Source organism: Dermacentor albipictus, chromosome 6, assembly GCF_038994185.2.
Source record: "Dermacentor albipictus isolate Rhodes 1998 colony chromosome 6, USDA_Dalb.pri_finalv2, whole genome shotgun sequence".
In the NCBI taxonomy this organism is placed as follows: domain Eukaryota; kingdom Metazoa; phylum Arthropoda; class Arachnida; order Ixodida; family Ixodidae; genus Dermacentor; species Dermacentor albipictus.
In genome coordinates, this window is record NC_091826.1 from 122844771 (window position 1) to 122872369 (window position 27599).

Below are 27599 nucleotides of genomic sequence, written 5' to 3' on the forward strand. Positions count from 1 at the left end.
GCACTAAATGGCTCTTATGGTGTTTAGCCCTGAGACTGAACTGTTTTTGCTCATGTATTGAAATGGTGTGATTATATGTCTCATATTGTGTATCCTGTTGCGGTTTTCGAGCACGGTGCGAATCTGAAAGGGTTGCACTGAAAGGGACGAACTCGGTGAATTGTCAAGCAGCGAGTTATGCATCGGCATCGAATATAACGGCTGCTGTGTGGAATTACAATTTCAGGGGCACTTTACATACGCTTATTGTTTGGGACATGCCTGTGCATTGCTAATTTGAGTTGGCGTTTCAGAGTTATGTCATATGAACAGCCATATTACCCTTCCTCTGCGGGTTACAAGCGTAATGTGTGCATGTTGCTACTGCATGGCAGATCAAAATGTGTTTATCGCTTTAATATTTTTAGTGGAGAAATAAAGTATAAAAATAAAACGTTGCATTAATTCCACGTTACCAGTCGTCTGTCGTACACAAAACAAAGAGTCGGTATAGTAAACTAATTACTGCAGTCTAACTGCAACTTTTCCATGCCTTCAAGAATGTAAAATGCTAGATTTCAAACTACAGCAGTAGTCGAGTCTGTCAAAAAAAAAAAAAACTCCATGCACACTTCATAAATGAAAATAATTTCATGCCTTTAAGTAAGCTTAATGCAGGCCGCAGTGAACTTTCTTGTTATTATTGAAATGTGAGTAAGCTTGCCATAACAAGCCTTGTTTCCTTCCTTATAGGCACATCCAGTCATATCCATTGAACTGGAGGTCCATATTTTCATCCCTACTGAGCATCATGTTTGCAGATATGATCCTCAAATTATGGCTTGAGCAGTGGCACAACCAGAGATGGTGCAGGGGGCACACTGGGCAAGTGCTTATAATGTGTCACAGGTCGTGTTTGCGACACACCAGCCTAATGACACGCTTATGACAGCTGACAATGACCAATATTCTATTTATTAGCAGGAGTATTTTAACATTGGTGCTCAACGAGGATGAACTGTCGGTTATTTCTTTTTTGTTTAAACCTAAAAATTGGAGTTAGTTCAGCAGTTGACTGCCGCAGTCATTTAGATGTTTCGCATGCATTTCAGTAGGAAGACTAAGAGCGAAGACTATCTTTTAGTGCCACAACCTTGACTGTCTTGATGTTGTTTTACACCAGCTCCTCGTGTTGACTTTTCACAAAAATTTTCACAAATGTTGGCACAAAACATTTTGCAGGCACCCGCGTTATTCAAAGCAAGAAGGCAGCTGCAAGGACACGAGGATGTCAAAGAGCCAGCGCAGCGCGACTTCACGTAGCGCAGAGGAGCGCACGCCAAAGAATACATTGCCATGCAAGTTGTACAGGAAAACTAGAATGTGTATATATGTGTGTACCATTTGACTAAATTTCAGCAAAATCAAAATACAGTATCTCACACCAAGATGAAAATTCTCACGTGCTCTAGGCAGTCATGTTAACATGGTATATTTATGTAATGGCTCTGGTGGGAAAGTCAAAATCAAGCTTGCTCTCTGGTGACAAACACATAGGAGCAAGTGTCATCGAAAAGTTAGAAATGTGTTTAAAAGAAAGCTGATGAGTTTTGTGAAAAGTTACTGCTTTTTGTATTGCCTCTCAGCAGATATATCCATGTGATGAAAAAAAATAGTGGTACAATGATATTGCATATTTGCTTATTGATATGATAGATACTTGCAATGAGCACGGTGCCTATGTTCACTATAGAAAGCAACAGCTCATGCTTGGTTAGGTGCTTACATACACTTAACAGCTTTAATAGCTTATATTTAACATCACGTGACTGCAAGAATGCAAATACAAACCACTGTGATTCTGTATTTTAAATGCTGACATGAAGTGACAGATTTTCATGTCTTCATATTGTCACAGACAAAGCCACAAAGGACTTCGGTCGACGCTGGAGATCTCTTTATTGATCGCTGTCCTGGCACCTTCGTCGTTCTCTTCTTCTGCGAGCCACCCAACATGCCTAGCATGTGGCACCGAATTGCACCGTGTGGCTGTCAGCTGTGTCGAGGTCGTGGCATTACCCCCCTCCCTAGGAGCATCGTCTCGATGCGGAACATTGATGCACTGGAGATTGCCACGGGGATACTGTTAAGAGAGACGCAGATGGTGAGAGAGGTGCGGAGCTTTGCGTTCAGCGGCTGTTGTATAACTTCAGTCGAAAGACGTGAACGACATCGGACAGGGGTGGGCGTCGGGGACGGTGCGTGGTGCCTTCTCCTTCAGGAATCACTTCGTATGTGACGTCGCCTAGTCGTTGAACGATCCTGTAAGGTCCAAAGTAGCGGCGCAGAAGCTTCTCCGACCGACCACGCTGGCGGATCGGTGTCCACACCCATACTCTGTCACCGGGTTGATAAGTGACGTCCCGGTGACGAAGATTGTAGCGGTCGGCGTCATTTTGTTGTTGGTAGCGGATACGCATTCGTGCGAGCTGGCGCGCCTCTTCGGCGCATCGAGCAAATTCGGCAGCATCAGTGACAACATTAGAGCAGTAGGTGGGTAAAAGCATTGCGTCCAACGTTGTGACAGCTTCCCGGCCGTGCACCAAGCGAAAAGGGGTGAAGCCGGTAGTTTCTTGAACGGCAGTATTGTATGCAAACATAACATATGGGAGAACGTCGTCCCAGTTCTTGTGGTCGACGTCAACATACATGGAAATCATATCAGCGATCGTTTTGTTTAGCCTTTCTGTGAGCCCATTCGTCTGGGGATGGTAAGCAGTGGCTTTGCGGTGAACTGTACCACTGAGAACCATGATATCTTCTGTGAGCTTCGCTGTAAATGCTGTGCCCCGGTCGGTTATAACCACTCGAGGGGCACCATGGCGGAGTACGATACCATGTACAAAGAAGGTTGCAATATCATTAGCGGTGCCTCGTGGGAGAGCTCTGGTTTCAATGTATCGTGTAAGGTAGTCTGTGGCAACAGCAATCCAGCGGTTACCAGCCCTCGACGTGGGGAATGGTCCAAGCAAATCTATGCCAACTTGCTGAAAAGGGATCCTCGGAGGATCCACGGGATGGAGAAGTCCAGCAGGACGCACAGGTGGTGTCTTGCGTCTCTGGCAGTCGCGGCATGTCTTCACGTATTGCTTTACGTCACGGCGCAGGTTAGGCCAGAAGTACTTTTGGCGTATGCGTGAAAACGTCCGTGCGAAGCCCAAGTGGCCCGAAGATGGCTCGTCATGAGAGGCCCGCAGGATGTCGTCACGTAGTGAAGACGGCACTACAAGGAGGCAGGCGGTTGCGGTCGAGTGAAAACCTAATTTGTAGAGCACGCCATCGCGGAGAAAAAAGGAGGATAACTTGCGCATAAACATACGAGGCGGCTCTGGTAGACGGTTCTCAAGGTAGTCGATGAGCGGCCGGAGTTCTGAATCATCGCGCTGTTGCTTGCTGATGTCTGATGCTGTGATAATGGACAGAAATGCGTCCTCTTCATCAAAGTCGTTTGGCGACGGTTGAAGTGGAGCACGTGACAGGCAGTCGGCGTCGGTGTGTATACGCCCGGACTTGAATACTATCGTCATATCGTATTCTTGCAAGCGAAGACTCCAGCGTGCAAGACGGCCAGATGGATCCTTCAGATTGGCGAGCCAGCACAATGAATGGTGATCTGTCACAACTCGAAACGATCGGCCGTACAAATATGGTCGGAACTTAGTAATTGCCCACACCACAGCCAAGCATTCCTTTTCCGTAGTGGAATAGTTCCGTTCAGCTGGAGACAAAGTGCGGCTTGCGTATGCAATCACGCGTTCGGCTCCATCCTGCCACTGGACGAGGACGGCACCCAGGCCAACGTTGCTGGCATCCGTGTGCAACTCGGTGTCACTGTCTTCGTCAAAGTGTCCTAGAACAGGAGGTGTGCGCAGACGTTTCCGGAGTTCACAGAAGGCTTCTTGTTGGTCCTGCTCCCAGACAAACGGAACATTATCCTTAGTCAACCGTTGCAAAGGTTCGGCTATCCGTGAAAAGTTAGCCACGAAGCGTCGATAATATGCGCAAAGCCCTAGAAAACGGCGGAGTTCGTGTTTGTTCGAAGGTGTTGGAAACGAAGCAACAGCAATGGTTTTGTCGGGGTCTGGTCGAATGCCTTCGTAGCTGATGACATGGCCTAAAAATTTTAAGTTCGTCATACCCGAAATGGCATTTTTCAGGCTTTAAAGACAGACCAGCAGTACGAATTGCGGCAAGAACTGCTTGTAAACGCTGGATGTGCTGCTCAAAAGTTTCTGAGAACACAACGATATCATCTAAATAGACAAGGCATGACTGCCACTTGAGACCTGATAGAACCGTGTCCATCATGCGCTGAAAAGTAGCAGGCGCAGAGCACAATCCGAAAGGAAGGACCTTGAATTCGTAGAGTCCGTCAGGCGTAATAAATGCGGTTTTCTCACGGTCACGCTCATCAACCTCTATTTGCCAGTAGCCGCTGCGAAGGTCCATCGATGAGAAGTATCGAGCATGTCGAAGGCGGTCCAAAGAGTCGTCGATGCGGGGAAGGGGATAAACGTCCTTCTTCGTAACGTTGTAAAGCTTGCGATAGTCAACGCAAAAACGCAGTGTGCCGTCTTTCTTTTTCACCAGAACCACAGGTGACGCCCATGGACTGGTGGAGGGCTGTATGATATCGTCGGTAAGCATTTGTTGGACTTGATTTCGAATGGCGTCTTCCTCTTTACGAGAAACACGGTAGGCACGTTGGCGCACAGGTCTGTCATTGGGATTTGTAATAATTCTGTGTTTCGCAATAGGCGTTTGGTTGACCTTCGATGTTGAAGCGAAACAGTCCGCAAAAGACTGTAAAAGGCTCCAAATGCTAGCCTGTTGTTCAACTGATAATTTAGAATTCACATCAATATTGTTGTTGGCTGGTACGTCACAGTTAGAATCTTCATCAGCGTGTCCTACAGTTAAACAAGCGGGAAAGTCACTGACTGGCTCCAAATAGGCAATGGCAGTTCGTGGGGCGAAGTGCTGGTATTCACGACTGAAATTGGTCACTAAAATCTGAGCAGTCCGTGACGACAGCTGCAAGATGCCGCAGGCTACGCAAACCTGTCGCGCCAACAAGACTGACAGATTGCCTTCAGCGATTCCGAGACGGGGAGGATCATCGTCTGTTTCTACGGTGATCAACGCAGTACTCCTGGGTGGTAAAGTAGCACAGTCACCCGAAACGCGTAACACCGTGGACTGTGGGTGGTAGTCGCCCGAATGAGTTGCGTGTTCGCTGGAAAAAGTGACAAGTAACTCGCGAAGGTTGATGATTGCGGCGTACTCCCGAAGAAAGTCCATGCCGAGTATGACCTGCCTGGAGCACTCTGCCAGTATAATAAACGAACCGACAAATGTGGCCTCACGAATTTGTATCCTCGCAGTGCATTTGCCGATCGGCGTGAGAACATGACCGCCGGCTGTACGGAGTTTAAGTCCTGGCCATGGTGTCGTCACCTTGCGAAGTGCAGTAACCAGTTGTCCGCTCATGACAGAATAATCGGCACCAGTATCGACAAGAGCGGTTACCGGGTGGTTATCTACAGAAACAAGTATGTCGGCTGAAACAGGTTCACGGTTTTCGCAGGAAGGTGTCGAAGGTACGCAGTCGTCGTTGTCGTCATCGTTATCGTCGTCGACGCCGTCGTCGGGGGGTCGCAGCGGAGGATCTTTCGAAGTGCGTTGGACAGCGGCCCCACCCCCAGAGGTCGCTGTTCTTAGTTTCCCCGACTTGGGCTCGTGGCCCGGTTGCCCACGGAAGCGGAGAACGTAGTGTAGCGGCTAGGTGACGCCGATCGTCGAGGAGGTGGTGATCGTGACTGGCGCCTCTGCGGAGACGGAGATCGGGTCGTTGGCAGGGACTGTTCAACCGGTGGAAACTGCGCGTACGGCAACGAAGGTTGACTGGCCAGATATTGCTGGATTTCTCTCGGGCGCTCTCCCTCACGTGGGCGACGAGCGCCGGGGTGATAGCCCTGGAGTCCTATTCTTCGGTAGTAGCAGGCACGGTACAAGTGGCCCGCTTCGCCACAGTGGAAGCAGAGTGGCTGATAGTCCGGTGTGCGCCACACGTCCGACTTTCGCGTATTGATTCGGGGGCTCGTGGACCCGTATATATTTGTACGTGAAGCTTGGCCCTGGAAGTGGCACAGCGGTTCTTCAGAAGAAGGCGGGTTGCGATGGTAGCCTCACTGCTTGTGCATAAGTCAGTACGGGGGCGGCTTCAGGTCTGGTTTGCACGAATGGCTGTGCCGCCTGGCGGACTTCTTCGCGGACGATATCTGTGAGGGACGTTACGGTCGGTTGAAATCGTGCTCCCTGTAGTCGATCGAGCTCCTCACGCACGACATTACGCACAAGCTCTCGAAGCGCATTGGTGTCATAGGGCAACGAGAGAGAAGACGCTGATCCCAGGCTGATTTGGCGATCGTAGGCTGAGGAACGTTGCTGAAGGGCTCGCTCCATTGTCGTAGCCTCACTGACGAACTCAGCTACTGTACCTGGAGGCCTTCGCATCAGTCCAGCAAACAGCTGTTCTTTCACTGCACGCATCAGCAGGCGCACTTTCTTCGCTTCTGTCATGCCAGGGTCAGCACGCTTGAAAAGCCGCGACATGTCCTCGACGAACATGGCGACGCTTTCGTTCGGCCTTTGAACCCTGTTCTGAAGGGCTTGCTCTGCTCGTTCTTTTCTTGCGGGGCTGCTGTACGTATCGCGTATCTGCTGCTGAAATTCTTGCCAGGTGGTAATGGATGGCTCGTGGTTAGCGAACCATGTTCGGGCAGAGTCCTCTAGGGCGAAGTACACGTTCCGTAACTTTTTCTGCTCGTCCCCATAATTGACGTCAGCCACACGATCAAAGTCGTCAAGCCAGTCTTCCACGTCCTCAAAAGGCTCACCATGGAACGGCCGCGGCCAGCGTGGGGTGTGGAGAACCAGCGACGCAGGAGGCTGTCCCGTACCGTACGTCTCCTGTGTCTGGCTTGCGGTTGTGGTGGACATCCTCGGCAGATCTTGCAGGCCGTATTCCGGAGGCAGTCTTTGAAGCCGTCGGCTTTTGCGTAGGTTGTCCACTTCCAGTTCCTGGGGGTCAGAGTACATAGACGCGTACCCAGCACGTCCATCAGTTTGTCACAGACAAAGCCACAAAGGACTTCGGTCGACGCTGGAGATCTCTTTATTGATCGCTGTCCTGGCACCTTCGTCGTTCTCTTCTTCTGCGAGCCACCCAACATGCCTAGCATGTGGCACCGAATTGCACCGTGTGGCTGTCAGCTGTGTCGAGGTCGTGGCAATATTTATCTATTTTTTACACCTAAATTTAGAAGTATGGCTTCCTTTTAGGTTACAGAAAGGGGAAACATTGGAGGAAGAGAATGCTTTGTTTAAGAAGTCATTATCGTTTACGTGCATGCTCACGAAACCAGTTCACTAGAACCGTTCGTGCCTCCCGAAGCGAAAGCAAGGAGCAATTAAGGCCTTTAACTGTGTACACCGTGGTGCGCACCTTACTTCTTAGAAGCCGGAGAGTCACTTGGAATTAAAAATTATTTTCAAAATATAAAATTGTGGTTTCTCCTTCTGTGAAATAGTCATATGATAGCTTCTGGCAGGTATTTTATATTTTGATTAGGGTAACTCAATCTACCTGAAAACTAAGTATCCTAGTGGAGGTAGAGATGCGTTCAATGCAAAGAACAGAGCATCTGAGTAGAAAACTTGTTCATCAATTGGTGGACGTGAACATATAGGGTTAAGCAAAAGCCCCTTAGTTTCATGGCTTCTGTAGGCATAATTTTTTAAGGCAAAAACAAATTGAAGAATTTTTGCACAATGTGATTTTCTGGACTTAAGGTAGAGTGCACAAGGAGGTGATGTATTAATCTTCCCAGACACATAAGTACTTGTTTTGAGACAAAGATTCTGTGAATCGCGAGAATTTGTCTTACTTTATAGGGCATCTTAACCACTTCAGTAGAAAAAAAAAAATTTGGTTTCAGGTAGTTGGTTCACTGTGCAAGTATATGCATAGTCGCATGCAAAATCTACGTGCATGGGAAAGTTATATGAAACAGGATGTTGCCATTCTTAATTAGTGTTTTGCTTCTTTGTCTTTTTTGTGCACTTCCCTGCCTGTACTTATACTAATGTCGCCTTTGATGCATCATATTCATCGCATCTGATTTTTGGTTCACATCTGAAGCCATGCTACACTTTAGTTTGCATATTCAACGAGTCACAATAATTGATCATGTAATTATGCAAGCTGCTCCTCAGAAGTATAGCATTGTTACCGTAATGGGATTGAAAAGCTACCATATATGACAAGAAATTTGATCCACAAGATTTCAATGCCAATGCTCCTTGCAGTTTTATAGTGATTTGCTGCACACTAGCTAATATTTTAAATTTAATTTTATTTATGTGTGAGAAAGTGTAACGGATGAATCCCAACAGCACCAGGAAACTACTTTCGTGAGGAGGCCAACCGAATAGGAATTATAATACGCCTCTGTACTCTAGTACCGCTTTGAGACCGGGCAGGATATTGCTGCAGGACGGCGACAAGACACACTTAGAAACAATGGAGTGTAGCCAATACATGAATAACTTTATGTGAAATATAAGCAAAGCTAGCTAGACCTGCGGCCTCACATGAGAATATACAACACATTTCTAAATACACTGTACTCTCAGTCAGGAACGTCCATATGCTGTACAGGACGTTATCAAATGAGCTGGTGTCTTAGAATATGGCACACAAAAAAGTTTCTTGCACAATTTATCTACATTACGAGCCCCATGCTTAGCAGCTCCTCTGGTAACCTCTGCCACTAAAGTGCACGCGTTTTCTGCCAGAAATGCGTTTTCTGGCCGTTAATGTGGCGTATATTTCTCTTCGATCGTAGAGTCAATACTTTGTGAGTTGGTACACGTTTGTTCTATGTTTAACTTTCCATTGTATACTTCATTTTTGAAAAAAAAAAAGCCAATTGAAATTAAAGGATATTTCTACACTGTAATACTGATGAAACTTTTGAAAATATAGTTATGTTTTATTACAAATGTGTTCTAAAGTTCATGGGCATCATTGTAATCTAATTTTATGTGTTTTTCAATGTTTCTCAAATTATTATTCAGTTTGTCTTGTGACTGATGAATAAAGATTTTGACCTTTTAAGAGAGAAATTGTTTCATTTGAGTAACTCGGTGACTACGGATTACATCCCATGTACCAAGCATAAGTGCAGGAGCTGCTTATGAAGGAATCCAATATTCCCCATATGTAAGTATTGCGAATCCCTTCTAACGTGACCATGGATATACATCGTGCTTTCACACTATTACTCTGTTCTGAAGGAGTACAAGCACTCGGTCTGGGGGGGAGGGGGGGTAGAAACACTCGGCTTGGAGGAGTAGAAGCACTCGGTCTAGGAGAGTACTATTACCCCTGTGGGGAGAGTATTAGCACTCTTGCGGTGAAGTAACAAAACTCTGTCGGGAGGAGTTCACCTACTCCCTCTTAAAGAGGGTCGATCTACTCTCGAAAATAGTGAAATATGGGACAAGCAGATGCTCCCTCAGAGAGAGTCCCCGGAACTCTCTTAGTTTTCAGAGTATAAGTGCGGTCTGTATTTGGAACATAATATACTTCTTGAAGCGGCAAAAGAAATAGCTGGTTTTCAGAAGACGCCGCCACCGAAAGCCATAACATGAAGGCCAGCTGGAGCGCGATGCTGAAGCCGGCGTCGCCACATTTATTTTCCACTTGCGTCTTTCCTGGCTTATGAATTCTCCAATGGTCAGAATGACTTTTCTTGATATTGGAGAAGGATAAGTAACAATAAAACTCAACATAACTTCTGTCTTTAGTGTGCTTTTAGCAGCGAACACGTACACGCCTTTTGATTGAGAAAATCGTAAGGGAACAATGATGCGTACCACATCAATTTTGCTACGAGCTGCGCGCCGACACTTTCAAAATTCGGGATCAGTAAACAACGCTACTCATTTCACGGAAGAATTTCGTTGAGCCAGCGTCATGAATATGCTAATCACTGGCTTGAAAATTTTATAATTCTTTCTATAGTCTACTCGCTTACGGACGGCCAACACGAGAACGTCATTTTGCTGTTATACGTACGCCTGCGTGTACATGTCTCAAACGAGTCAACTTATATAATTACCCATTTTCGTAATACCTGTCAAATGAATGACATTCATAATCCTAGCGCATTAGCGAAGTTTGCTATGCGCTATAGGAATGCAATGAGACGCGCCACACCTATCCAATTCGTCTCAATGCCGCTGTACGTAGGTTCATTTTAGTCAGAGCGACTGATTAACTCACTGTCTTTGAATCTCGCCTACACACCACCCGTGCCCGGCCTGCCCCTATTTTGATCAAATGTAGTAAAGGTGACTGATTTAGTTCATACAAGCGCATTGCAGGCCCCTTATTTGACGCGTGAAAAATAGGGGAGCACAGCGGTTCAGCAATTATTGATAATTTTCATAATACAGCCAGGAATGTTAAACCTTTGCCATATATGGCACTTGACATGACCCTATTTTCATCATATGTAATCTCGGTGCGACTGGGGAAACATTGCGGTTAATTGCCGTTTAACACTTAAGATAACTTGATCATCAATTTCTTGTAAAAGCCGCAAGCCGTATTCTTGGCCATCAATTTTTTCTAGAACTAGAATATACTATTCTAGTTCACTATAGACTACAATAGTCGTACTTCCGGAAGTACGTAATTTCTGTCGACATTCGAAACTCTAATTTTCGCTTACTTCAGCCTGTTTATTTAACTGCGTCAATAAACGTACACAGTGACAGCAGGAAGAAGCGCACACTAATCCAAACGCCCTTCTTCGTTGATCTCAGCTATGGGCAATTGGCAACTCCGGAATCCGTTACTTATGCTGCTTACACTGTCCAAGTAAAGAAAGATGGCTAAGACATCCAGTTTCACGGCGGCTCCTTCGCTTATTGCTGCGGTCACGTTTCTCGCTTGAGGCGTCGAATCCAAGTGTTTCGCGGAAGGCGAAAGGGTTCTTGCTGCTGATCGCCTTATTTAGATCGGTCTTAAGGATTCTTGCTGAGTAGACCATAAATATGATCGCTTTGGCGGAAACAAGGAAGGACGGAAGGGAACAAGGGTTCTTGTTCCGTTTGTTCCCTTCCGTTCTTCCTTGTTTGTGCCAAAGCCATCGATACGTTACGTAGGAAGACGCAGACGAAAAGCTATGTACAAGTATCTTTACAAGAAAATACGCTGCGCTTGGCCAAGAGGCAACAGCCCGCTCTAGCTTCTAATCGTCGTCGTCGTCGTCTTCACACTGCTCGCCTTTTCGTGATCGCACATATTGTTCCGTAGCACTACCCCCGGCTGTAAAAGCGCCGTCCCGGAGCGACTAAAGATCGGACTCGGAAGCAGTGTAGGAGGCCTTGAGCCTACTGACATGCACGACATTACTAGGTGCCAGAGGAGAGGTGCCAGGAGCAATTTCGTAAGTCACAAGCGTCACCTGGCGCAGCACGCGGTAGGACCCTGTGTATCGCGAAAGGAGCTTCCCTGAAAGTCCGACGTGACGGGAGGGCGACCACAGGAGCACGAGCGCACCAGGCGAAAACTGTACGTCACGATGGCGGGCGTTGTACTGACACTGCTGAGTGGCTTGTGAGGCCGTCAGTCGAGCGCGGACAAGCTGGCGTGCATGGTCGGCGAGGGCGATGGCGTCGCGCGCATACTCGCTTGTTGAGATCGCAGCAGGAGGAAGTGCCGTGTCTAGGGGCAAGGTAGGTTCGTGACCGTACAGTCGATAAAATGGAGAAAATCCGGCGGTGTCGTGCCGGGAAGAATTGTACGCAAATGTTACGTAAGGAAGGGCAATGTCCTAGTCGTGGTGGTCTTTGGAAACGTACTTGGACAGCATATCGGTAAGAGTACGGTTTAACCGCTCTGTCAGACCATTGGTTTGAGGATGGTATGAGGTAGTCAGTTTGTGTTGAATGGAGCAGGAACGCACAATGTCAGCGATAACTTTCGAGAGGAAGCTTCGACCACGGTCAGTAAGCAGCTGTCGCGGGGCGCCATGAAGCAAGATAATATCACGCAAGAGAAAGTCCGCGACGTCAGTGGCGCAACTGGTAGGGAGAGCCCGAGTGAGAGCTTATCGGGTGGCGTAATCAGTCGCGACGGCTACCCATTTGTTCCCAGAGGATGACGTGGGAAAGGGACGGAGCAGGTCTAATCCAACACGAAAGAACGGTTCTACAGGGACGGTGATCGGCTGGAGATGACCGGAAGGTAGCATCTGAGGTGTTTTCCGACGCTGGCAGGGATCACAGGCAGCAACATAGCGTCGAACGGAGCGAGCGAGACCAGGCCAATAGAAGCAGCGGCGGACGCGGTCGTACGTGCGGGTTACGCCAAGATGTCCTGCAGTGGGTGCGTCATGCACCTCAAAGAGCACAGTCTGTCGTAGCTGTTTTGGCACGACAAGAAGAAGATTCAGAGCCGTCAGGGAGGAAGTTCCTTCGATACAGAATGCCGCCCTGGAGGACATATCGGCGAACGGATGCGTCGGTAGGTGTAGAGCGCAGACGCTCGATAAATGCTCGCAGCGATAGGTCTCGGTACTGCTCATCGGCGATGTGAGCAAAGGCAGACACAGAGAAAATGCCGTTGGCGCTACTACTGTCGGCGTCGTCATGCTCGTCAACCGGGTAGCGAGACAGGCAGTCAGCGGCCTTGTGTAGTCGGCCAGATTTATAGGTGACAGTATACGAATATTCTTGGAGGCGTAAGGCCCAGCGACCAAGTCTTCCTGTACGATCTTTCAGTGAGCATAACCAGCAAAGCGCGTGATGGTCTGTGACAACGGAAAAGGGTCGGCCATATAAGTATGGGCGGAATTTCGCAACCGCCCAAACTAGGGCCAGACGCTCACGCTCAGTGATGGAATAGTTGCGCTCAGCGGGTGAGAGGAGCCTGCTGGCGTAAGCGATAACACGGTCGTGGCCACGCTGGCGTTGTGCCAGTACTGCGCCAATTCCGTGACCGCTGGCATCAGTATGGACTTCCGTAGGCGCAGAAGGATTGAAATGGGCCAGAACGGGAGGCGTTGTGAGAATGTCGATTAGATGTGAGAATGCAGAGGCCTCGTTATCGCCCCACTGGAAAGGGGCGTCTTTTTTCAAAAGCTCGGTTAGTGGTCGTGCTATGGCCGCGAAATTTCTCACGAAACGGCGGAAGTACGAACAAAGGCCGATGAAGCTGCGCACATCCTTGACACACTTCGGAACAGGGAAGTGCGTAACAGCATGGATCTTGCTTGGGTCCGGTTGCACTCCGTTCGCGTCAACGAGACGTCCAAGGACGGTAATCTGGCGACGGCCGAATCGACACTTCGATGCGTTGAGATGCAGACCGGCTCGACGAAAGACGTCCGGGACTGCTGAGAGGCGCTCGAGGTGCGTAGCAAACGTTGGGGAGAATATGATAACGTCGTCCAAGTAGCACAGGCACGTAGACCATTTGAAACCGTGAAGAAGGGAGTCCATCATGCGTTCAAAAGTGGCAGGGGCGTTACATAGACCGAACGGCATCACTTTGTATTGATAAAGACCGCCGGGTGTTACAAAAGCAGTCTTCTCGCGGTCGAGATCGTCCACGGCAATGTGCCAGTAGCCGGAGCGAACGTCAATAGAGGAGAAATAGCGATCACCGTGGAGGCAGTCAAGGGCGTCATCAATCCGAGATCGGGGATACACGTCCTTTTTGGTAACCCTGTTAAGGTGCCGATAGTCCACGCAAAAGCGCCGTGAGCGATCTTTATTTACTACCAGTACAACAGGTGACGCCCATGGACTATATGATGGTTCAATAATGTTCTTGGCAAGCATTTTGCGAACTTCTGCATGAATAATTTGACGCTCAGCCGGTGACACTCGATACGGGCGGCGATGAATAGGAGGGGCATCGCCGGTAATAATGCGATGTTTTACAGCTGTAGTTTGGGCCAAAGGACAGTCGTTAAAGTCAAAAATATTGTCACGTAGTGGTGACGTTGAAGAACACAGTAGCACCACTGTGAACGACAAAACTAAATTTTATTGGGCGAACCTGTGCCCACAAAAGAGGCTACACTTATAGCACAACGATAGCGGCGAACACAGTCGGCGATCGTCGAAAATCTGATCAGCGGGTCAAGCGCGCCGGCTTTTATACAACAGTCGTCGAATGTTCCAGACTAATCGTTGGGACCGCATGCCATCCACAGAGTTCTACACCATTGGCGTCACGCGATGAAATCTGATAGCACAAGCTTCGGCGACAATATACAACCGGATAGAAGCATCGATAACTTTCCAGAAACATCGGATGCATGCAGGCGTGTCCCGCGCTGTGCGATAACATTTGTTAGGCGGCGAAACCTGGTCGCCCGATAAAGATAAGTACGCGTGTCAATATCGTGGTAGGAAAACAGAACGCGGTAGAGTTCACGAGCGTGCTCGGACGGCAAGTCGAGCGCAATCATTTTCTGTAAGTCAGCGATGGTACAATTTGCCGACTGCGATGGTAGAGGAGTATCCGATGAAGTGTAATAATATTTGTGGTTTTACGTGCCAAAACCACTTTCTGATTATGAGGCACGCCGTAGTGGAGGACTCCGGAAATTTTGACCACCTGGGGTTCTTTAACGTGCACCTAAATATAAGCACACGGGTGTTTCCGCATTTCGCCCCCATCGAAATGCGGCCGCCGTGGCCAGGATTCGATCCCGCGACCTCGTGCTCAGCAGCCCAACACCGTAGCCACTGAGCAACCACGGCGGGTACGGCTGAAGTGTTGTATACTGCAATGGATGCTACTGAGTGATCCTCGAATGAGCAAAGCTGGGCCAGGGAAATCCCGCGTGGCAGCACTTGTGTCGTCAAGCCAAAGTTGACCACTGGCAGGCAGACGCAATTCGCCGTAACAGATAAAACTGTATGAGGTACTGTGATCCCGTGTGTAAGGAGGACGTCTTGCATAGGAGCCGCGATGTAGTGACCGTCGGGGACTGGTGGGGAAGACACTAGGTCAACGTAGGTCAGTGCCGAAGGTGGCAAGCGAACGAAGTCGACGGGACTGAGGCGACTTGGGTGTGGTTCCGCAGGATCCAGAACAGGCAGGTCAAGGCGGAGAGTACTGGCGGAACAATCGATGAGAGCAGAATGTGCGGAGAGGAAGGCTAAGCCGAGGATGATGTCGTGGGGAGAGTGGGCGATTACTTTGAATAGTACGATTGTTGAGCGATCGGTGAAGGAGACGCGGGCGGTACACATACCAATTACGGGGGCTGTTCCGCCATCGGCGACACGGACAACAGGCGTCGTCTACAACAGCGTTATGGTCTACCCAGCTTTATGAACCGACTAGGCAGGCAACATGTACTTACTTCTGGATTACTGAATGATTCCAGCGACGAAACGTGGGAAATAGTTGCGCTGTGCGCGCAAACATCCAGCCTACCCAGTGAGCCGCATCATATCTTTTTTAACACAAAGCCTTTCAAGCGAGCTAAAAGTAAAAAAAAAGAGGGAATCGTTTGTGCGTATCGGGCCTCCGAAAGATGCAGTCTCTTGCTTTCGGTGTTGCTCCACTGGTGCAGGTACGACATTTGACTGTTTTCGACCTTCATAGGCAGTTCCGCACTGCGACTCGTGTTGCAATATATCGCATACCCCATCCCACAATGTATAGGCAGTAACGTCTGTCGTGATTTCAGAAGTTAAATACAGGTATTCTTCACTGACAGAACGAGGCTAAAAACTGCAATTTTACCAGGTCAGTGTGTACTGGGTAAAAGCAAATGAGCGTTCCGTTAGCGAGTCGGCGTGCACCTTTCGTTTTCAGTTAGCTGGTACGTGCGATAATATTGTCCTGTTCGTGCACGCAGTACGTAGTGTTCGAGGTAGGGCCCGGGCTTGGAGACACAGCAGACACCTGCCGCCAGTAGGAATTCCTCAAACCCCAGTGAAACGTGAGAACAACCCGTCGGACCACGTTGAATTTCTTCCATGTTTCCAAAACTTAGCGAGGGTTTTCTTTTGGGTAGGTCACTTGTATTAGTGCAAATGCACGACTTGGAAACGAATTGAACCAGTTGTAATCAATTTTAGGTGTGGGCACAGTGTCGGAAAGCAAATTTGCGACGCTGTGCGCTAGTGAAACGCTTCAAAGCTGGAACGAGTGCTGTTTGTTTTTGTTTCCAAATTTCTTGCGAGCGAATAAACTGGCAACTCAACGCGTTGAATGAGAAAACATCTTCTGCTGACACCACTTTAACTAAAGCATGCTCTGAAAACGATGTGTCGCCTGGCGGTATAACATGTGTCATGATCGACTTCGCACTTTCCGAGGTAATTATCATTCCTGCTACCGTGCCTGCAGACAGAAGTACATTAGCGAGAATATTCCTGCTGCTTAAAGCATCGGAAAGACTAATGCCGGGACAGCAAAACATAAACGAACAATACCAAATGAGCCTTAGGCGTACATGACTATAATTTATTAAAGCGCCTGCCTGAACAAAGAACGACACAAAGAACAAAGACGCTCCGTGCTTTGAAACGCCAAGATATTTAAAATAAATAAAGATAAAGCGATGCTCTACTCGCCGGGGAGAAGGAAGTCGTCCCGAGTGAAGTGTTTCGAACAAATCAGTACAGTATGAGTCGTCACCTTTTGCCAATGCGAAGTTACTTATCCAAGTCGCTCTCCGATGCGAGTCGTCTGCTTATGAAACCATACACTGCAGTCTTTCCACCGCGATGACACGAATAATGTCATTTTTTCCATTTTTCTTCATCTTCCGGTTTGTGCACGGCGGCATCATGGAGATTCGAGAACTACGAGTCATTCAGCGCGTGCCGTGATACGAGACCCTCTTTCGCCTCAATCGAACCTGGATCGGCTGTTTCTTGGCGTGGCCGCCAGGCGGCGAGCGTTTACTTGGAGTCGCGCACAGCAGCCGCGTGTGGCAATCCGCTGTATGACGAACTGTATCGGCCCGAAAAGAGTGAGGAGAAGGCTTCTTTTGAAAAGAGTGTTTGGGAAAAATGGCGACTTGCGAGCTGCGCGTGACTGCAAAATTTGGCTGAAATGTTCACAGCAGCGTGTGCTATCCGCTGACAATTTTTTTTTTCACCAAGCCCTACGGGTGGTTAAGGACGCTTATAAGGGAACAAATAAATACCTAATTGGCACTTCCTGCTCTGAGCAGTTATAAAATTCACAAATGTTCACAAGCAAGGTGTGGCCGTGCCCTAACGGTGACGTAAGTACACATATCACGTTTGTTTCTGTATTTAGCAATGCCAAGGATGTAGCGGATACGAAAAGAAAGAACGACGTAATTACTTGTCTCTCAACTGAATATTTTATGCAGGCACGTTACAAATACATCGGGTGTTTATTACTTAGTTTCTTTAGTTCTTTAGGTAGTAAAGAATTTTTGAAAATCGCCTGTGGCTGGCATAATCCTACTCATTGGCCTGGACTATTCAAATAAGTCAACGTTACTTGCCAAAAAAATACCAAACATGCATAATTGACAACTTAAAAATGCTGTTAATTATTTTAATGCACATTCGCAATTCCCGAATTGTAGCCGGTGAGTTCGAATGAAATGCCCTTGGAAGGTAATTTCACGACACCACTTTCGCAATAATAATTCGGGAATTAGGCGACAACTTATTATAGTCCCAACTACTTTTATTTTGCAATCAACAAAACGACGTTTTCTTCAAAAAGCAAGTATAACAACAGCACATTTTCCCTCAAGTTTGACAGCTCATGTCTCGAAAGTGGTGTCATGCTTAAAAATCGCTCCAAGTGCATATGCCTTGCAAACTCACAGGGTACAACGTGTAAATTGCAATATGTGGCTTAAAGTAGTTAGTTAAAGATTAATTAGTGTATATTCGTTAATAATTCGACCGCCTATGTCGATTTCTCGGTTAGAGAATTTCCGCCGGTTAGAGGAAACCAGCTCAAAGACAATAATTACGTTATCTGCCACAAGCGTTTTTTTTTAATATTCCGTATATGTTCTAAAGAAATCGTATACGAGGCGGAAAGCGTCAAACTGGAAAGGAGAGAACACACCCAAAACTTCAGAACAGCACTGTCTTTAGCAGCGAAGTGGGCGGTGGACTTGCACACACATGCGCGTGCTTATCAATACCATAATTGCCTTACAAATACTGTTATAGGAATCCTATTGCATTTCAGTTGCGGTTTTGTTGCCCTAACTAGGCTTTCGGTTAATTTGCTATTAAATGTTATGTATGGCTTTCGTAAGATTCAGCTACGTCATGGGTGCGGGGGTATGTTTACTCTGAGGGCGCGTGATGATGGATGTATTTGGGAAATTCACTGCGTTGCTACAGCTATGGACGTAATTAGGCTCTCCCAGTTCTCTAATCTTGTAAAGGTGGTTCTTTTTCGTCCATTTGGAGTAGCCAGATAAGCAAAATATGTCATCAGCACCATTAGGACCAAGAAATTTGATATACGTGTAACATTTGTGGTGCACAAGCCACTCAGCTCTAAGCTGAAAACATTCTAATATAGTTTTTGGAATACATGAATGAATGTTCCTTATTCAAATGGAAGCGCATACAGGAAAACGGAACAAAATATAAAACACGACATAGCGAGCGTTGGAATGTTAGTAGAACTTAGAAGTGCGTCTACCCGCACTTTTAATTGAATTCTCAAAGACGTTTGTAACAAAACCCGAGTTCGCCTCCTTGAATTGTCGTCGTGAATTAAAAGTTGAAGTATGCACATGTTTCACCCTAGCATTTCTGGCTTGCAGTAGCGCGCAGAATAATTTCTGCTCAGGTTGTTTAAATTGTTCCGTTTCATCAAGGCGTTTTCGCTATATATCACTATTGGTCTTCTATCAGCTGGTTAAATCGGGTTTATTGGCGCAATATCGGCTTACGCCATGCTGCGCCAGCCACGAGCTGTTGGAAAAACAATGGTAGAAGCACCGAAAGTTGTATTGCTCTTAAGCCTATTTAAAAAAATCGGTTTCGTCAAGAAATTTGAGGACTTCTGTTAGGGGCACAAGTGAGTAATCACTCTAAGTCAAAGATGGATGTAGAGGTATGTAATTTGTATAAATCGCACAAGTAGGTCATTCTTTGTCCTTCTATATGTAAACATGGGATTAGAATGTGCATTTCTGTCAATGGATTGTGGTAATTATCAAACGTTCGTTGTTATTCCTTTTTCATTAAACAATTGTGCATGAGGTGCATGTGCTTTATTTGAACTCGGCACAAAATGACTTCGATGAAAGTTCTTGAATGTAACATGTTTTCCATTCACCAAGGACAGATTTATGAAGTTGTAATTTGTTTATTTTTTCTCTCAAATTCCATCCGCTTTGCCATTTGAAGGTCTCTGCTTCGCGAAATCTTCAAAACCGTCCGTAACAAATATCTTTAATTTCAGAAGTCACCTTAGCTGCACTATCATCCATATTTTCATTTTGGTATCCTAACGTGGCTTGGGAGCCAGCAGACGCGGATGGATTGGGCTTGACTTACTCGTAACATGTTTAAATGATTACAAAGACGGCGCCGAACAAAACAACACACGAAGAAGGGGAACACGAGACAGCACGTAGGCGCGAGACAGCACGTAGACAGCACGGCGCCGTCTTTGTAATCATGCTTAACCAACTAGCCCACCAACACATGCTCAGTTACATGTTTAAAATATGGCCCATGAGGCGTTCCTGCTCAAATTTCGAATTAAAAGCCTTTAATTCACTTTGACAACCTGTATAAACGACTACTTTTGCCCGTTTGCCCGTTGTAATGTTTTGCACTGCCATCCACAGAGCATAACATTCAGCTGTGAAAAGAGAGATGAAATGTGGTGGGCTAACAGTATGTTCCCACGCTCCTTCGACGACGCTGGTTCCCGACGTGTCTACATATTGTGTCTACGACGTGTCTATTTTACACCGACGTGTGTATGACTCGTCGGTGTAAAATATTGCGTAAGTGTTGTGCGTGTCTAGTACGGTGCGAAACTCTTGTATTGTGTGCCCATGTAAGGTATTCCACTCCTTCAAGTGTGGTAATGAAAAATCAAGAAACTGTGTAAAGTCGCCCCGAGGAGGTAATTAATGGTTGCCCTGTTAGCAACACAAATAACTTTATTAGGGACATTGCACTGGCCACATTTTACCTCGTACCAAGTATAAGAGGTGAAATGGCATGCGGTTTGTTCGTGTGGTGTGGATATATAGAGTGCTCTGGCGATGGCCGAACACTGAAAACGTACGTAAGCATGAGTTCCGTTGTGACATGTTCCAAGGACGGGGCTCGTTACTCCCCGAGTACCAAGTGGGAATAGGCGATGTCCCGTTGGTGCCACTTGCGAGGCGTAGTCCTTGGTTATGAACTGGATCTAATCCCTTGAGGTACGACTGTTAGGTTGAGTCACAAATGATGCAACCATAATATATTTTACCACATACTAAATAACGATAGACATGTAGAACGCACTTGCGGTCAGAGCCCCAGTGCTTCCGGGACAGGACTTTGAGAAATGCCTTGGCTGATCTGACCTTCACACTATGTGCGCAAGAAAATTCCGCTTCTTTTCTAATGAAACCCCTAAAGCCTAGTGTTCTTGTTTCACTGGCAATATGGTTTCATGTAGTTTCAGGATAACGTTGAGTTGTAAGCGCCTCTGTTGTGAAAAAAAAACACACACACAAATAGTTTTTTCAATGGTTAAACAGAAGTCGTTTTCATTTGCTCAGTATGTCAAATAATTTAAAGTGATTTGAATCTGACGTTCACAAATTAGCATATTCTACGCGCGGTACGCGACTGGGAGATCAACAAAGCATAAAGATTGCATGAGAGGATGGTATAATTCTATTTGCCGAGCAACTTTTTAACACGAACAGTGTCGTGCTTAGAATAGTGCCTGAGGCGCACTGTTTTTCTGGACAACTATGCGTGATAGCACTGTGCCCAGACGCACCTGAAATATTTGATTGTACGTAAAATCAGCCAGGTACTAGAGCCTTTTGCCACAAATACCTAGGTCCGCCAAGTCACTCATTGTATAAAATCTCAATGGATCGTATATGCTCTGTATGGGACAAAGGATATCGTGAGGTAGTGTTGTTCGCATAGAAAGGCACTGTGTACTTTGTGTTCTAGTCAGATGAAGTGATTAGTTGTTGAACAACTTTTGTTATACCTTCACTGCCGATTATCTAAATAAGATTTTTTTGCTTCAAATGTTAACGTCGTGCTTGCAATACTTTCCTAGGATTTTGTCAAACAGCTGTGAGAGCGATTTGTTGCTAGCTGCAGGGTATGTTGGGTTTCCCGGCTGTTAAAAACGGTACTATTATAGCCTTCTTCCGTGCTTTCGGCATTACTCCTGTTTCCCAAACCCTGTTAAAATATTCTAGCAGAAAATCTACAGCTACTTCTGTAAGTAGGCAAACATTGAACGTTGGATACGGTCAAGAGCCACCGCCGGTTTCTTTGCCGGCAGAAACCAACCTGTTTTTATCCAGGAAAAACAGGGGGAAGGCGGGAGATGGAAATTCAAGACGATGAGCAAAACGAGACTCGGCACAGCACTCCTTTATTCTCCATTCCACACCCTCGCCGGTAGCACACCTTCGCTCGTTGCCGCGCCCAACCGCCTTACCCCCTCTCCCCTTTAGAAGAACCCTGCCGAGGAAAGCATATGTCGCCTTGAAAAAGACAAGTCGACTTGTCGAAACGTTGGCTCCCGCTTTCACTTTGTTCCTGTATATATCCGGTAGTGCTTGGGGAGCATTTGTCACGTTGTAGTGACGATGAACACAGCAGCAAAAACATTGTATTACGATCGTACTCTTCATAAGGCGATTCTATGCGCAGAAAAATAGGGCGCACTAAAAATAAGTTACACTCAACAGATCACAATGACAGCGAACACAGCCGGTGATCGTCGAAAATCTTATCTGCGGGTCATGCGCATCGCCTTTATACATGAGTCGTGGAAGGTTTTAGCGTAATCGTAGGTGCTAGGATATATCCCTAAATGTACGCTATACGCGTCGTGCATACAATCTGCTTGCACATGTTCCGCGATAACATACACAACAGATAGAATCAATGATAACAGAGTAAGTTCCAAATCTTGCAGGCGCGTCTTGCGCTGAACGATAACTTTAGGTTTTAGCGGGTGAAATGCAGTCATGCAGTCTCCGGAAAAAGAATAAATAAGTACAGTCATGGACAGCCTAAGCTGAAACGAAACAGACGACAGGTACTGGCGGTGCGGCCTAGCCGTGAGAACGGAAAGCTCCGACGAGCTAAATAAAATGTGTTCGAGAGTGTCCTTCGCTGCTGCCGTGCGAATCAGCCGGTTTCGTGTGCTACGCTATTGAGCAACTTTCCGTTCTCGCGGCTGGGTCGCGCCGCCAGTATCTGTCGTCTGCTGTTATTTTGTTTCAGCTTAGGCAGTCCGTGACTGTACACGTGTCAATGCCCCACCCTATAAAGAAAACATCGTCCGCATGCTACAATAGCGAGAGAAAGAAACTAAAGCACACGTAGCAAAAAAAAATCACAAAGAAACAAAGTGCCAGGGATCATTAGGCCTGGTGGAAGGGCATAAATGTTCCAACACTATGAACAACATGGACTATTTCAAAGACCCAGAAGAAAGGGGGTTAACAGAGTGGCCCGGTTTTTATTAATCATATCATGAGAAGCCAATAAACAAAGACACCAAGGAAAACATAAGAAAAATTACTTGTACTTACTAATTGAATTAATGAAATGATAAATTAATCGCAACTCATGGCCGCAGGTTAGAGCATCACACGCGTAATGCGAAGACGTGGGATCGTTCCCCATCTGCGGCAAGTAGTTATTTCATCCACTTTCATTGCCATTAACTTATTTTTTGTTTAATTCAATTAGTAAGTACAAGTAATTTTCCCTATGTTTCCCTTGGTGTCTTTCTTTGTCGGCCAAAAGGCCACGAGCGGCACCACTGTGATTACGTAATGTCATCTGGCACGACCTTATAGTCCAGTGCACCAATTCATCGGATGATCTTGTAGGGTCCGAAATAGCGTCGTAATAATTTCTCACGAATTGCTCGTCGGCGTATCGGGGTCGAAACCACCAGGCTGGTATTCCACGTAGCGTCGTCGAGGATTGTAGGGTCCGCTCTCCGGTTCTTTGTTGGTTCTGGATTCGCAGACAGGCGAACTGTCGGGTTTCTTCGGTGCGCTGGAGATAGGCGGTGACATCGAGATTCTCTTCGTTGGTGAAGTGCGACAACATGGCATCGAGAGTCGTCGTTGGGTTTCTGCCGTAAACCTCCTTGAATGGCGTGATCTGCGTTGTTTCTTGCACCGCCGTGTCGTAAGTGAAAATTACGTGTGGAAGGACTGCATCCCATGGGGTCTTGTGCTCGACGTCGACATGCACTGCGACCGTGCTGGTGGGGGTCTTGTTAAACCTGTATGTAAGACCATTCGTCTGCGCGTGGTAGGCAGTTGTGCCCCTCTGTCTTTTCTGGCTGTGTTCCAGAATCGCCAGCAACGTAAGCTCCGCTGTAAAAAAGCCGTTTCTCAGTCGGTGACAAGCACTTCCGGGGCACCATGTCGTAGCAGGATATTCTCAATGAAGAAATTTGCAACTTCGGACTCACAATCTTTAGGCAGGACTTTTGGCTCAGCGTAGCGCGTAAGGTAATCGGTAGTCACCATAATTAACTTATTTCCGGGTGTTGACGTCGGAAAGGGCCCAATAAGTCCATCCCGATTTGTTGGAACGATCGACAAGGAAGCTTGACTGGCTGTAGCGATCCCACTGGCCTTGTTGGTGGCCTCTTGCGCCGCCAACAGTCTCCGGATGTCTTGACATAACGGGCGACGTCGGTGGTCAGGCGGGGCCAATACTACTTGTATCCTTGGGAGCGTACGGGAAAACCCGAGGTGCCCGGCTGTTTGATCATCACGCAGGGCATGCAGGATTTCTGGCCACACTGCTGAGCGCACCACGAGAAGGTAGTTTGCGGGGACACGGGAAAAGTTCGATGAGGGCGTGGTTCTACAGTGAAAACGGTGACAATCCACGCCTAAACACCGTTGGGAAAAAGTGCCTTCGAAATACTCCACAAGTCTTCCTAGTTCTGCGTCAGCTCGTTGCTGTTCGGTGAAGTCGACTGCGTGTAATAACGCGATAGCGTTAAGGAGCTCGTGTCGCAGAAAAGCCGGTGTCAGCGGCGTTGGCCGTGAGCGAAAAATCCCAGAGGGCAATTCATAAATAAAAACTTGCAAGATGGGCTGGGTGGCAATCGAGCCAGGGTCTCCGGAGTGTGAGACGGAGACGCTACCATTCAGCCATGAGCTCGATGGTTCAAAGCGGGACAAAAGCGCCTCTTGTGAATGCGGCGTTAACTTAGAAACGTGCCGTAGAAAGTTATACTGCGGTGTATATCGGTAATTATGAGGATGTAAATTACAGAAGCCGCAGTTAAACGAGTAGCGAAGTACGTTTCCGATACATTTCTGCGCTTGGCGCACACGCAGAGCCATCTTGCGGAAAACACATAAGACCCCCTCCTCGCTATGTACAGCGCTGCCCCGACAGCTGGAACGCCACTCGCCCGCTTCTCCCCTTCTTCTCGTCAAGAGCATGCCGAGCGAATGAGTGGGCGGTGCGAACGGGGTGCGATAACGCTATCGCGTTCCACTCTTGAAGGCGAAGCTTAAGAGGAAGCTTTAGCTCGGGCCCAACTCCGACGCAGCCTATTCAAATACATGTAAAATGCAAAAACGTTTTTGTGAGATAACCCATATATGTACCGATTTTAATGAAATTTGTTGCATTTGAAAGAGAAAGTTAAATTATAGTGACTGTTCGAAGCGGAGTTTCGATTTAGGGCTTGAATTTTGTTAAAGAGATTTTCAACTATTTGACTGAAAAAAAAAATAGAAGTACGAAGTTTACAAACTCGTAGCTCTGCATCAAGACCTGATATCGCGGTTCTGTAAACGGCATCCATTAGATCATTCAAAGCGAACAAATTCGATATGTCATTTTACATCTTACGTGAATTTCTTACGTTGGTTACAAGGGTTCTGCAAAAGTTCTATTTCCATATTACTAAATTTTTTCTATGAATGTGTAATATCAATTTTGTCTGCTTTAGATGTACTATTAGATGTATTAGATGCAATTTACAGAATGGTATTATTTTTGTTCTTGAGTTAGAGTTGTAAACTTGACAGTATCGTTTTTTGAAAATGCTCAATTTTTGCCAAGTTTTTATAAAAATTGCACGACCTAACTAAAAAATTCGAAACCAAACGTCACTACATTTTAAGTTTCTCTTTTAAATGAAATAAACCTCGTGAAATTTGGTGCAGTAGTTGCCGAGAAAAACGAATTCTCCTTTTACATGTATTAGGATAGGAGCACCCGAGCTAAAGCTTCCTCTTAAGCGTCCTGCAATTTTTTCTCCCGGGATTCTCCCGTCGACTTTTTTGTCTTGCGGCGACGGGTCGATGGAGATGCGAGACAGTGAATCAGCATCAGAGTCGACAAACTTGATAATTTAAGTTGAAGGTACGGCACGATACGTCCCTGCTATTTCTGAAAAATAAACACCATGCAAATTGACCAGGCGGACAACTCAGGCATGGCGTGCAGACACAAAGCCGCATTAAAACACGGTAGCGTCTAGGCGACACTACGGAAGCGGTCGCATAGCTTTGCGGCGATGAGATTGCTCGGCGTGATGCCCATTTGATCCCGATCGCGGCAGCCGAATTCCGACGGGGGCGAAATGCAAAAATGCTCGTGCACTTATTCACTTAGATTTAGGTGCACGTTATACAACCTCACGGGGCTAAAATTATTCTAAAGTCCTCTACTATAGCACGCCTTATAAAACCATGATGGTCTTGGCACGTACAGACGCACATTTCAATTAAGGTTTACCACTTCTAGCACATTCTGATGTGCCTTGTGAGGCAATAGCAGTGCTAACGCTCTCGGTGATTATGAATAATGGCGGACAACAGCGCCTCAAAACACGTCCCGCTGTGTGTTCCGTGCACTACGCAAAAATGGCAGTGGCGTACGCAAGGTAACGTTTAACGTCAACTCACCATTCTAGTATTGTGCTAAACGCCCAAAGACGAAACACTCGCCATCAACGTCCCCGCTAATTATCGTCTATCAAAGCAAACAGCATAGAAAGCTTCGCCTACATCAATTCCCGCATTGGGATCCACACAATTTCGGTTGCATGTTCCTTTTCTGATGGTCCAAGTGCAATTTGTTGCATTCTCTACAATAACGTAATTGTGGTGCATTGCTGTAAAATCTAAGGCAGAGGGTGCGCAGTTTCCCCTTCATCCTGCTGTACCTGTATACCAGCTTTTATGCGACTGCTTGTTCCTTTATTGATGAAGGAAAACAAACTCGCCATGAAGAGAATCGTTAGCCTACAATTTGTATCCACCAAGAAGGTTCGCGATATGTTAACCACGATCTCTCGTGCCCGGCGCGCAGGCTCTACCCAAAGGCCTATTTCAACTGGAAGACTGCTTCGCGAAGCAGCGTGGAGTCCAGACGCAGGCGTCGGCAGAGACGCAGGTTGTCGAGGAGGGACAGCGCGAGCGACCGCAGGAGCAATAGTAGTACCGGCACGCCGACTCCGCCAGCGGTGGACGCAGAAGAACCTGACGTCATCCAAGGGGCAGTTGGCACGGAGGCGCGCTCATCCCGAAGTCGCGGCACCAGCGCTTACGATTAGCGGCTCGTGTGTTGCGACAGGGTGTTGCTGCTCTCGTGCAGTGTCTGTTCGTCGCGGCTGAAATGCTGAAAACCAAGTCCCTCCCGTTGAGCGCGTGCGACTTCCGTGTGAACGATCCTTGTGCTCGGATTCCTCACGTGGCGACGTACAACCGAGGAGTTGGACAACTGACTTATTCATCACCGCCAAGCTGCTTTACTGCGCAGTTGCTCTTTAATGACAGGATGCTTACGTGGTAATATTTGCTCACTTGTGATGCGACGCGTGTTCTAAACTGACGCGTCTAGCTTGAACGATGAACAGGGATCACCAGGTACGGGCTATTTTTGAGCGAAAAGAAGATAGACGTCGGTATATACGCACGACGCCACCTTTATGTATTCTATAGATTCCTGAGACATAAAGTGCTATTATTCCAACGTTCATCATGGAATGTTTGCCGTATAGAAATGCATATTTCAGGCATCGCATTTTTCACTGCTTACCTGACGCAGCGATCGGGATTGTTGCAGTGTTTATAATGCAGTCGTGCAGCACAAAATGTTTAGAAAGCTTGCGGTTGCCTTTGACGAATAGTCTGAATGGTACGCTTGTAACGCAGCCTGCCCTTTTTGAAGTCATTAAGTCCGGCACATTTCAAAGTATCATTTTGTGCTTTAATTTCTTGAGTCTCTTT

At 47.0% G+C, this 27599-nt stretch overlaps 1 protein-coding gene across 1 annotated transcript in view; it reads left to right on the forward strand.

The window, feature by feature from the left end:
- Positions 1 to 27346, forward strand: part of LOC139047113 (uncharacterized) — a 117303-nt gene extending 89957 nt beyond the window's left edge. The window contains exon 5 of the mRNA XM_070521083.1: positions 26680 to 27346. Coding sequence (XP_070377184.1) covers positions 26680 to 26923 — 244 coding nt within the window. The 3' untranslated portion in view covers positions 26924 to 27346. The remainder of the gene's footprint in view (positions 1 to 26679) is intronic.
- The last annotated feature ends 253 nt before the right edge of the window (positions 27347 to 27599 follow it).